General features: G+C 33.9%; 4 protein-coding genes across 4 annotated transcripts in view; 3 read left to right on the top strand and 1 right to left on the bottom strand.

Annotated features, from left to right (window-relative positions):
• Window positions 1-2314: 2314 nt before the first annotated feature.
• On the top strand, window positions 2315-3546 carry LOC116341150 (ribonuclease P protein subunit p30). The gene is made up of 4 exons (XM_031768058.1): window positions 2315-2468; window positions 2547-3075; window positions 3144-3223; window positions 3313-3546. Exons 1-4 carry the CDS (start codon window positions 2378-2380, stop codon window positions 3465-3467), a joined length of 855 nt encoding a protein of 284 aa, XP_031623918.1. The 5' UTR covers window positions 2315-2377; the 3' UTR covers window positions 3468-3546.
• Window positions 3547-3973: 427 nt separating this feature from the next.
• On the top strand, window positions 3974-5304 carry LOC116340862 (zinc finger protein 432-like). The gene is made up of 3 exons (XM_031767584.1): window positions 3974-4358; window positions 4448-4525; window positions 4588-5304. The coding sequence occupies exons 1-3, from the start codon at window positions 3987-3989 to the stop codon at window positions 5125-5127; spliced, it is 990 nt and encodes a 329-aa protein (XP_031623444.1). The 5' UTR covers window positions 3974-3986; the 3' UTR covers window positions 5128-5304.
• On the bottom strand, window positions 5209-6319 carry LOC116340863. Its single transcript, XM_031767585.1, has 2 exons — window positions 6185-6319; window positions 5209-6032 (listed from the first exon to the last, which is right to left on the bottom strand). The coding sequence occupies exon 2, from the start codon at window positions 6020-6022 to the stop codon at window positions 5288-5290; it is 735 nt and encodes a 244-aa protein (XP_031623445.1). The 5' UTR covers window positions 6023-6032; window positions 6185-6319; the 3' UTR covers window positions 5209-5287.
• Window positions 6320-7689: 1370 nt separating this feature from the next.
• The window catches only part of LOC116340556, a 34240-nt gene continuing 29231 nt past the window's right edge, over window positions 7690-12698 (top strand). Inside the window, exon 1 of the mRNA XM_031767110.1 lies at window positions 7690-8014. The gene's annotated coding sequence lies outside the window, so the exon portion shown is untranslated. The remainder of the gene's footprint in view (window positions 8015-12698) is intronic.

Here is a 12698-nt window from a genome sequence, read left to right as displayed (position 1 = left end):
TTTGGGGAACAATCCATTACACTGGAAAATAGTTCGTTTTGAAGCTCTTTGTTAGAATTTTCTTGAACAATCCTCTATGCAACATGTGCGTTTTCTCATCAGTATTTTTTCATATTAGATTGACGTTGCACACAAAGGAATCTGTTGCGCCGCTTATAAATGAAATAAGGAACACGTGTACAAAAACACATTCTATTCGCAGCGACGTCAATGTTATAAACATTGCTCCTGATGCGCTTAGCTTTAGTTTTCGTTTAAAAGCTCATGAAAGCAGTTGAAGAATATCTGAACTCTATAAACATATAAAATTTTTCACGGTTAATTAAAAACATAAAATCAAAATCAAAAATTAAAATCAAAATAAATCCCGTAAATAATTTTGTTTAACGTTCGTGAAATACATTACACTAAACATTTGCGAATATTTAAAAAAATTACTCAACGCAGAATGAAAATCTTTCAAGTTTTTTTAATTGACAATTTTATGAGATTGTATGAGTCTCGGGCATTTCAAAATTTTCGGCCGTTCAATATTCGAATTTTTCTTCCCTTCATTTTAACATTACTACTGGCCATACCATCATTCGCCTTTTTTATTGTCGAGACTGAATTTGTCGATTCATTTGGTCCAATGTTTGTATGCTTAACTATATGTTTAAATATGCTAATTTATATTTTGGATGCTAAAAGCTGTTTTAAAGCGTGTGAAAACTTCGAGAGCGCTATGAAAAAAAGTGAGAATTAAATTTTGAGTGTGTAAAAAAATTATGATCTGTTATATTAAAACCTTCGAATTTCCATAACTATAGGTTCGGAAAATGCATTCGAAGCCGAATCGTTCAGGATGCGAATGAAAAAATCGAGAAAATGTCGAAAGATTTAAATTGAAATCAGAATTATAAGCTACATGCTACACAGATTAGTTATAATTTTGTACACGGCGTTATTTACTGACATCTTTAACCACAGACTGTAAATTACCTTTCCGAGCCTGGTAAATTTTATTTTTCCACACACACATACATACACATACATACGCAATAATTACATCGTATATCACTAATATTTCCTTTAAAATATTTTCATATAATTTCCAAAGGCTATCCACGGCGAACACCCATTGGATATTTAATCGCTTTAATTATACAGCGTATATGCGCACTTTACATATGCTCGCTTTTCACCGCACTGGTTTCCGTGGCTGAACATTTGCCAAAGATGCTCAAAGATGATATTTATCTTATATAATAAAGTATATCTCATTAAAATTTGGAATGTGACCCATCTAAGAAGGTAATTTTCTAGGGTCCCAAGAATGTTTTTGGGTTCCCACTTCAACATCAATGATGATGGTTGATGCTATTGTTACGTCGTGTAAAGGAATCAGTTGTATTTCGAACATTCTTTCATTTCAAACTTCAATTTGAAAACATTCCGTAAGATCCTTTTTGTACACAGGTGATATGACGCGTATTGATTTCTGTAATTTCAGCTTAATTTTTCCAATTATTTAACACGAACGTAGCTCACATACTATGAAAGCATACACGTTGTGCAGCACGCCATTTACGTATAAAAAATTTCACGTTGTTGCAATAATTTTAATATTTGCAATTGAAAGAAAATCCTTTTATGATATTTAGCTCATTATTTATATAGCCTTCATTGTGTTCTCTGATATTATGTTTTTATATTTCAAGTTAAAGATTTTTGAAAATACAACAACAACAACATAAAAATAAGTATAAAAAATAAAACCAAGAGCTAAAAAAGCAATAAATAATATTGTTTCAACATTTTTGCAAATTAGATTTATTCAAAAGTTGGTATATTCAATAATGATGATTTCGATTAATTAACAACCATTCAAACAGAACATCAAAATCTCAAAATCACAAAATTTATTTATTCACCGTCTGATCTCAGACTGATTTTATCACAATTATTTACAATATCATTTGCAATGAAACTCCACCCGATCGAATACCAGCCACCAGTCTTTTCGACTTCGGAGCAAAAATATGGCAGCAAAGATTTAAGCCAAATATAATTGATATATAACGTATTGAATTTTACTTGAAATAAATTCTCTTCTATAAAGAATAAGCTAGAAAATGTGTTTTAATTAATTTTAATTAACGATTTCTATTTTGAAACAAAAAAGCGAAATTTAAGTTTTAAATAAATCCAAAGCGCATAATGAAATCCAAAAGTATTGACATCTATTTACAAAGGGTCGAACTAAAAAATGACGGCTAAAATGTCAATAAAACATTTCAAAGGAAACAATCGTTTAACACATTTGAAGGTAAACAGAATAACATAACCTCTCTATTTACTTGAACTACTCGATGTTCATGGAGTAAACACATAAAAAATGGAAATAACAAAAGGTTTCTATGATTTGAGTGTGCCGTATCAAAGCAACGAGAGTGATTTATTTGCCATATTGAATGAGCTCTACAATGGTATGTAATTTAATTATCAACATCTTGATTCACATTGTTTACTATTTACTACAATATGGTGTTGTTGTTTGTTTTCAGTTGGCTACCGAACCGTCGCAATTGATGAAACGTTTGATCACACAAAATGCAATCGTAAGGTGTCCGATATATTCCCAGCGCCAGCTGATTTGACGAGTCTTCGTGCAAAATTCGAAAACAAATTGAAAATCTTGAATCGGCTCTCTATTGTCTTTACTCAAAATGTTGTCATGCACGATATGAATCTGTCGACCAACATAAAGAAGTACAATTTGATTTGCGGCATACCGATAAATGAAACGGCAATGCACTATGCGTGCTCAACTTTTCCAGGAGACATGATTGGAATGCTGCACGATGAGGCAACCAAAGTGTTTCTGATTGGTCACAAATATTACCAAATGGCAGCTCGTCGTGGTATTTACTTCGAAGTTCCATATGCGCCGGCTATTCGCAATTCAAATCATCGAAAAGATGTCATTGTCATTGCACAAAATATCGTGTCACATCGAAAACCAAAGAGCATTGTGATTACGGGCGGTGCATTAAATCCATTTCAAGTTCGATCCCCATACGATGTGGCCAATTTGTAAGTGACACAAGTCTCTTGAAATTAAGGAATTTTATAACTGATGGACATTCGTTTTTTTTCTTCAGAGGACTGATATTTGGATTGAGTGAAGAACAATCAAAAAGTGCCATTTCAAACATTTGCCGAACAATTCTATTGAAAGCAGGTGCGTTTCAAGCAGAACAAAGAGAAAAAATAGTTTTTTTCTATTATTTACAATCAAATAAATTTGTTTTGTTTGTTTCAATTTTACAGAGGGTCGAAGATATGGGAAGACCGTCATTTTTGCTAAAAACACCAACGAACCGAGCGATGAAGATGGAAATGACAGTGAATCCGACGAAGAGGAATCAAATTCCGATGAAAGCATGGACGAAGGGCATCCACCGAAAAAACTAAAATTTAGTTAGTTTGAATTTAATTATACACATTTTGTTATTAAAAAAATCGAGCATTTCCGTTCGTGCGAAAAGTTCGATAAAAAATCAACAGAGTTCGTTCATTTGTAAATAAATTCTTCTTATGTTAATACAATCGCATTGAATTCGGCTTTGCATGTACGACAAGTGCAAGAAGAGTGAACAAGATAACACAAACCTTGGCACTGTGTATTGGTATGTATTTCGGCGGTGCGTTCTCAAGCACAATGCAAAAATCACGCCATAGAAAAAGTAACGGATTTTTTTTTTGGTTTGGAGACAAAGCAAAGTCACATTTTCATTTCACTTTGTGTTTGTCATTAGAATAGGTCGTTTGTAAGGTGCTTTATTTGAATACTTTTTATATTTCAACCACTTAAATTTTGTTGGCAAAAACAATAAAATTAGTGCATCGTTTTATCAAAATCATTAACTATATATCCGTATATAATTTAAATAAGTTTTAACCATTCAAAAAGAATAGTTTTTTTGTGCGAAACCAAAAAAAAAATGAAGAACAGTACCATGATCGTTGAAAAAAAACTAACCAAGTCGAGTCAATTAAAAAAATTGCAAAATAAAATAAAAAAGAATTTTCTTCGACCCTTATCAAACGAATCATGCATAATGAAATGTATCAAATCGAACCGAAAACCAAAAAATATTGTTTATGAGTTTGAATGTCCTTTCATGCAAGCACAAATGAAAAATGAAACAAAAAGCAGATTCAATTGTTTCATTAGCCGAACAGAACGTCCACCGACCAACACACATCAAATCATAGAGAGTGAAGAGACCGTATTCGATGCGCAACGTTGCATCAGTGTAATAGGAGTCAGTCCCAACTATTGCACTCTCACATCCGACCGAACAGACTGTTGCGTAAGTTAAAAACGGCAAATTGTTATATTTTACATCATCTTTTGCGTAAATAGCCATCCTTAATCATTTTCGTATTTTTTTATCAAAAGGTCGCACCTGCTGCTATTAGAACATCAAAAGCCACATCAAACGGTACACTTCTCACAAACGATCGAACTGACATTTGCGTAAGTCGTATCACATTTTTCATATTTTTGTCCATCTTTATTTTTTATTTATCTTTTTACAGGATTCATCTGTTGCGATAAATGCATCCGAATTCGCTCCATCATTCAAGCAAATCAGTGAAATTCATGAATCATACTATGAAAACTACACAAAAACTTTCAATACATACTACATGACATATAAATGTGTCAAAATTACCGCCGAAAAATATGCACGTGATTTTTCGATAAGTGAATTTCTACCATGCTCTTGCTGTTTATGCAAGCTACAAACCAATGAATCGTTCACATTTTGCATAAAAGATCATCCATGCAAAGAGCCATGTCGACAAGGTCAGTCGAATAGTAACAGCAGATTTAAATACCAACAAAAGCGCATTTGTGAGGAATGTATGTCATCTATGATATTAAACGCGAACAAAACCGAATCCAAACAATTTCGTTGCATATTCGATGGATGTTCAAAGAAATTCAAAAATGGAATAACATTACAAAATCATTTCCTAAAGCATTTGAACGTGAAAAATTTCTTGTGTTCCATATGCGGAGAGGGTTTCACTCAAAGCACAATAAAAAAACACGAACGTACTCATCTCAAGTGAGCCACGAAATTGTTTGGATTTATCTGAAAGTTAAGTTTTGTTATAATTATAGTCAAATAAGAAGAAAAAAACACTTTTGAATTTAAGCAACTGTGTATAAAAAAACTTTTATTTCTAGGAACAATCTCCTAATAATATTAATGTTTATTCAATAAAATTTTTATGTCCGAACTCCAACTTCGCCGGGTTGAAATATTTTTACATTTTTATCGCCAACTTTGTACAGGATTGTTTTTGTAGTGTGACCGAAATCGAGTCGTTTCTGGTAAATGATTTTCCCATCAACTTCTTGAAAATCACCGGATATCATCTTTCTAACGAGGTAATTGGAAGTTGCATAGTCATCTAAGCTGGCAACAAAATTCGTATACAAATTACTGGTATTGATTTTCAACACAATTGAAATGCGATCATTCGATAAATTGATGAGCTTATGGCAAAATTGTAGCACAGCATTTTGTGGACATCCCAAATCAATGAGAGCAGCAACATTGTCGATTAGAATCGTTACACATTGTTTGCTTTGTAATTGGTGCTCTGCATTTTCTTTGATATTTTCGAACAATGAATCAATCACTTCAATCTTCGGCTTTGACAAGTACTTTGAAGCAAAGAATTGTTCACCTATATCGGCTAATGGTTCAGTGATGATGATTCGGCCTTTTTCACGTGCCATACTGATATTGAAGCCCAATCTAGCGGCAGCACTGCTATAATGCTGACTGACATGATGCAAACAAACTAAAACAACACCATTTTGTTGATATTTTAAGCAACTACCCATCAAACAGGCTACCAGAAACGATGCATCTGCTCCACTGCTCTCCTGAATCAATACGAATGGCGGAAGTTTCTGCTCATTCAATTCACATGCAAGCAGAACACTTGTTGACATTGTTCAAAGCCTGAAATATTAACAATATCGAATACATGAGTAAGTTTTGATTGCATTTCATAGTTTTTCATTATTATTGACAATTTAAAATGTGAAATTCGATGAAAGTGTGAATTTTTAAATATTCATGGCTTTTAATCGATGAAAATTCTCAATGTTTACCTGTTTATTAAATTTAAATGTGTAGAAATGCTAAATGTGTGTTTTGACTTAAAACAATCTAACCTCGCGGCGATTATGACAAAGTGGTTTGTTTTCAATGCGATAAACTGTCAAAATCTGAATGAAAGAGAATATTTTTCGATGATTTTTGGTAGAAAGATACAAAAATCAATGATCTAAATATATCAAATGTCAAAAAGATTATTAAAGCCTCATATAAAATCGAGAGTATCTGAAAATCATTTTAAAAATTTAAATAATTTCATCGTTTCAATGGCATAAAATCTGTGAGACCAATTTGTCACAAAATGTTTTCATATCTTTAGTACAGACCAAATGACAGATGCCACACAATCACAGTTGTTACAATCAATGGTATTGTGGTATGTGTGCTAAATAGCAATAGGCAGTGTATAGCGTATATCATTGAATGGATTTTGGGATTGCCATATGATATGTCTCCGTATGTTGAAACTGATTCTATAAAATGCATTAGAGAACATGTAATGTGACTATCTCATTCTCACCTTCATCAACATTAAAAATGGTTGCAAGAAAGAATTTCAAATAAAATCATCAGCAGAGTTCATTTTGAAAAAATTAACCGAAAAATGTATCATTTGTTCAATGCCAGAACATAATGAAAATTCATAGAAATGCTGAATTCATTAAATCACCGGTGTGTTATATTTGCTGTTCTGCTCGCACACATTTAAATTACTCAATACGTTCAGAGTTCAATGCATGAATTATACGGCACGCGTCTTTGGGCTTGCTTTGAACACCAACAACCACACACAGCCTCACAGCAAGAACACACACATATATATACGAACGGTGTATACAGCTCAAATGTGAATTGCATCTGTGTATATGAGGAACGCGCACTGTTTGGTGTTTGTAGCGCATGCAGCGCCATGTGTACGAAAGAGACGGCGATACATGTGTTAGGGAGAAAAAGAATGAAATGAAATGAAAGAAGCGATTTTTTTTGTCCCAAAACGGGATTCTAGCTACTAATTCATTAATAGTGCACACAGACACACAATAGTTGCCGATCTGAATTCAAAATGGAGGTATCTTCTGTGATGCGTACTACATTTTCAAATCGGGCTTAAAAAATACACAACAAAATTTAATTATTTATTATATTTAACCAGAGACAAAACATTTCATAAATTGTTTTTAACTTTAATTTACGTTTGTTTCATTTTTTTTGCTTCATTTTGATAAAAAAAATGAAGTTTTGTCCATAAAAAACACACAAAACATTACGTTTAAATATAGTAAAGAAAAAAAAATCAAACACGAAGTAAAAAAAGAATTAAGATTTATGTATACAAGTTTCACTATAGACAATAGAAATTAGTAAGCAACAAGACCCGAAAAGAGAAAAAAAAAATAGTTTTCACATTTGATATTAAACGAAGTGTAGTGTAAATAAAATAAATTAACGTTTTTAAAAAGAGATAGAAAAAAAGTTGAAGTTGCATATACGAAGAAAATACGAAAAATATTTTCTTTTTTCAAAAAACTCTAGTCTTATTTATTATTTCATATCTCTCATTCATAAAAATCGGCATTGTGTGCGACCGAGAAAAGTGTTTTTTTTTTTGTTCTGTGAGTGGTGTTTCGAAACTTATCCCATTTGGAAATAATTTGCGGAAATTTTTGCATCAGAATTCATAAAAAGAGCATTACGAGCAAGCGAAAAAAAATTATCGAGAAGAAGAAGAAGCAGTAGCAGCATTAGTAGTAGCAGCAGCAGAAGGAGAAACTGCAAAAAAGAAAAATTCATTTTCCAATACACATTTGTATGCTCATTTCAATGTAAGTACACAATTCTAATGTAGATCCGTGTAGAAAACGCGAAAATATACTGACAGCGCCGCCGTCTCTCATTCTCTGTCTTTCGCCTTCTCTCTCTCTCTCTCTCTCTCTCTCTCTCTCTCTCTCTCTCTGTCTCTCGTCGATAATTTTGCTTTTGTACTGGTACGTGTTTCGCTTCTTTTAATTTGTCGAATCCATTGTCGTCGTCGTCCATCGTTTGTCGTTTTTTTTATGGTGAAATTGTATATGAATGCAAGTAGAAGCGCCCGTGGTTTTTTTTCTGTTAAAAACGGTTGAATATGAACGTTCGCGCGACAAAGATAGACAGAGAACGAAAGAAAAATGAAAAAGAGAGAAAGAGAAAGAAGGAGCGTGTAATAGAATTATATTTGCTGATTGCGCGTACGTATGTATACGGTGTGTATGATTTGGGATGGATGGATGGATGTATGTGATTTAAATGTAAATGTATGATGGCGAGTTCAGTGGGCCTCACTGGTTGATTGTTGTTGTTGTATTTTTTTTCCTCTCTCTTGCCTCAAGAATTACTTTGCGCGATACATTTCGATTTCTTTTCGTTATAATATAATTTTTTTGAAGCGACCCACACCAATACATACAATATATAGTTCGCGCTGAGATCCGTAGTTGTCGTCATTTGCTTCTTTGCTTTTGCTATAACATCTGTGCCGAGAGAAGAACAAGTGACGACACATATGTACATCGAGGAATGAAGACATTTCATGTGTGGCATATATATTCTTCTTCTTTCCAGCCGATTCAAGCGTAAAATAGTAGCAAAAGTTTGAGAAAGGCGACGAGGGCAAGGAGAGAGAGAGAGAGAGAGAGTGGGGGGAAGAAATGAGAAGAAAATAAACATACATTGGTATATCACATTGTTTCATCTCGATTCATTGTACCGCTTTTCTTTAACACACCGAACAATATATAATATAAACGGCAGCATCATTGTAATAATGAGACATAAAGCAAACACACAATAGAACATATCAATAGCAAGCTTCATTCGATCATAAACGCCATGTCAAATATATAAATCGTTTGGGCCAACATATTCCAATGCTCGCGACTCTACTTGTGGTATTATAGATACATACATATATATATATCAATTGCATACATTGACACAGGCGCGCGCGCTCACCCGTCCGCCTGCCCAAGAGATACACACAAAAAGATCCGTTCATACCCACAGAGTAATGCAAATCCATATCCATCTTAATGTTTGACAATAAAAAATTTTGAGTGAATGAGAAGAGCAGAACGTACGTAAGGCATTCCACTGAAAAGTGGGAAAAAGCAGCAGCAACAATAACAGCATCATACACACCAAAGTACCGAAAGAATGAAAGCGTGAAGCTCCAACACTTCTTAAAAATACGTACGTTCTTCGAAATGGCAGGCGTACAGGCAAGCAAATAGACAAGAAGATACACACAGGAGAAGAAGAGAAGAAGAAAAAAAGAAATATTATATTATCGAACCTACTTTACAATAATCTTGGCCGCTTTCCATGTAGCATCGAAGAGTACGAATTATGGGCAAAATACACAAATATGTATAGTCAAAACAACAGCAGCGCATACGTATTACATACAATCGCATATACACCTAGTGTCTGTCCTGTACGCTGCTCCGTTGTTACTGCTGCTGCTGCTGCTTTCAACTACTTTTCAAATCGCGTGCGCCTTTCGAATGCGATTTGAGATCTCTTTCTTTCCGTGTGAGTGTTCGCTAGCACCGAAAAAAAAACACAGTCATCATCGTATGTATCCGACGACCGACACACAATCACATACTCATAAAATGTACAAGCAGTTGTGGCATCTAGAAACATGGTTCATTCGACATACCCCATTTTTCGAGCGGATATGCATGTATCACAACGACATCATCAATGTGTTGGTTTGCCATTTCATTTGTGTTTGAGGGCTCCGTACATTCGTTTTTTCTTATGTTCTTCTCTCCATCATTCTCATCGCTTCTCTTCTCTGTCTCTCTTTCGGCCTTTTCACGTTCTGTCGTTCATTTGTTTGGCATTTATATCATACTCGCATGTATGGTACGGCTGAATGTGTATATTTATGTGTCTCTTTCGCGCGCGCACCACCAATTTTCAAATTAGTATGAGTGATTTGCCGTCGACGACGTTGTCGTATCATTTCAAATCGAAACATTCAATGTAGAAGAAGTCCATTTTTTTTACAAATCAAGTTTAACAAATATGAATTAAAAATTGAAACAAAATGTAACAAAAACACCAAAAATTCAAATAATTTAATGTAGATTGAATGGTGTAATCGAAATTTAAGAATCGCGACCAAACACTGTGTGTTTGAAGAGAAGAAAAAGAAGAGAAAAAAAAGAAGAAACTCCCAGTGTGTTGTTCTCTTTGTCGCTCCCATCAAACACAGTATCAAATCAAAAGCGCTAACCGCGCTGGTGCTGCTGCATGAGAGTAAGTCGCTCACTTGAAAATCATTGTGTATTGTAATGAAATATGTGTAGACAAAAATTAGTAAAGTTCAATCAAAAGACGCGAAAATCGTACGAAGAAAAAGGCCAGAAAAGTGGCAGCAGTGGAAAAAAAGAGAGAATTTTTGTCTACGTTGTGAAATGAGAAGTATAGGCGCGCACGAAGTGTTCAGTATATCGGGCGGGTTATAAAGAGTTGTTTGCAAATTTGTATATGTCTCTTTCACCATTTAACAAAAAAAAATCATCGAGTGCTGTGTGTGAATTCAATTATTCAATTTTTTTCGCAATCGTTTCTTCGATTCCGTTTTGTGTTTCGTATTTTGTCGACTTTCCCGTTCGATCAACGATAAACTAATTGATGAAACCGAATTTAAATTCACTATTTTTTTTTTGTTTTGTTGGTGGAAACACATTTTGTATGTGGATGTGGTGAAATATACGAAAAAAAATTGAAAAGTTTTAGTGCGAAAACGCTTGTGATGGAATTATAAATTGATGTTTAATGAAACTTTTGATGGTGTGCTCAAAAAACGGATTACCATTCATCAAAAATCTGATATCATTTTTTTTTTGCTTGTAAGTTTGTAGTCAAACGCTTTTTTTTTTATTTCATTGATATTTTACAAGGCATGTGTATGAGGAGAAATTTTTCGCAATGTTATTATCGAGACGAACTGTAGTAAAAAAGCAACAACAGTTACAGCCACACACCAGCAATTAATTAATAAAACAATGGAAAAAGTAAATAATGTGACTCAAATAAGCAACAAACCAATTTTTTTTACAATGAAAGTCAACAGAGGCAAATGTGAAATGTATTGAAAGAGAGCGGGAGAGAAAGAGAGAAACATTGACGACATAAACGTTTTTGTGATGTTTTTTTCGGGCCGTCACCTTCGCATTTCAAAAGTCAAATCTCATTGGAGAAAATTCAGATAGATTGAATCGATTTTGCTTTGTCCATAGCAAATAATATGCAACTGAATGTTACATTTTTATTTCGATTCGACGTTCGATTCTGTTTTTTTTCTCGTCATTCGTTCATTTTAATTCCACATTCAATGCGAAAATCGTTGTGTTTTATTTTTATTCGTGTTGTGAGTGAATGTTGTGCATTGTTGGTGGTATGCGTGTGTATGTGCGCCGATTGATGATTTTTATCGCACATTAGTGAAAAAAAAGGTGGATTCGAATTGAACCGAATGCATTGCAATGTGAAATCAAAGCAATGCCAAATTATATTACGATTAAAATAAATACGCTTTATGCAATTGAGAAAAAAAGAATTATTATTGATTCATACATATAAAACAAAAATCCCAATGTAATGTATGCGATCAGAACGAAAAAAAAAATTGAATATTGTTAATTGCTAAAACGAATACAATGGCGTAGACGTATATGAATGAGGCGAGCAGACAAACCGACCAATCGAATTGTACAAAGAGAGTAAAATTGACCGAAAAAAAATTGTGTTTGTTTTACCTCGACGCCGACGGTAGCGCGACCGTTGTTTCGATTTTTATTAAATTAGTACTGTATATATTTTCTCTCATTTCGAAGAGCTCTGTCGCTATCTCATACATGTATGTGCTAAAATATAGTCAATAGAGAGTCGCTTTGCACGCTCATGGTATGCTTGTGCTGCTGTGTATGCTGACCGTGTTGTGTGCAGTCTCTTACTCTGTGGCCAATCCGTTCCGTTGTGTTTTTCGAACAACAGAAGATAGAAAAAAAACCAGCGGCAACAACGACGGCGACAACGACAACAACAACGAAGAAGACAATTACACACCATTGATACACAGAGCGATTGCCCCCTAAAATCGATTTGTTGTGACTTTGTTTTTGTTGCTAGCAGATTTTTATATTTATACATGCACACACATCATCTATATATAAAAAGTTTCATTCGATCTGTTTCTCTATGGTCGCCAGCTAATGTACATCATTAATTTGCTTAATGTTGTGACGTGACGCTTTTCGAAACTATTATTGCATTCATCGACAAATCGATGTGATGTTCAGTTGTTGTTGTTGCTGTTTTTTTTTTCTCTCGTTGTCCTCTTTTCACATTCTCTACCTCTACCTCTCTCCATCTGTCTTTCCCTTTTGTGATTGTATGTTGTCCGATTACGGTACATGTTTCCAAAAATTTGACTGTGATATCAATGCAATTCGTTCG

The sequence above is a fragment of the Contarinia nasturtii genome, unplaced genomic scaffold, assembly GCF_009176525.2.
Source record: "Contarinia nasturtii isolate CC-2019 unplaced genomic scaffold, AAFC_CNas_1.1 Cnas_scaffold_695, whole genome shotgun sequence".
In the NCBI taxonomy this organism is placed as follows: Eukaryota; Metazoa; Arthropoda; class Insecta; order Diptera; family Cecidomyiidae; genus Contarinia; species Contarinia nasturtii.
The sequence above is the reverse complement of the archived record's forward strand: the minus strand, read 5'-3'. Positions and strand labels throughout refer to the sequence as shown.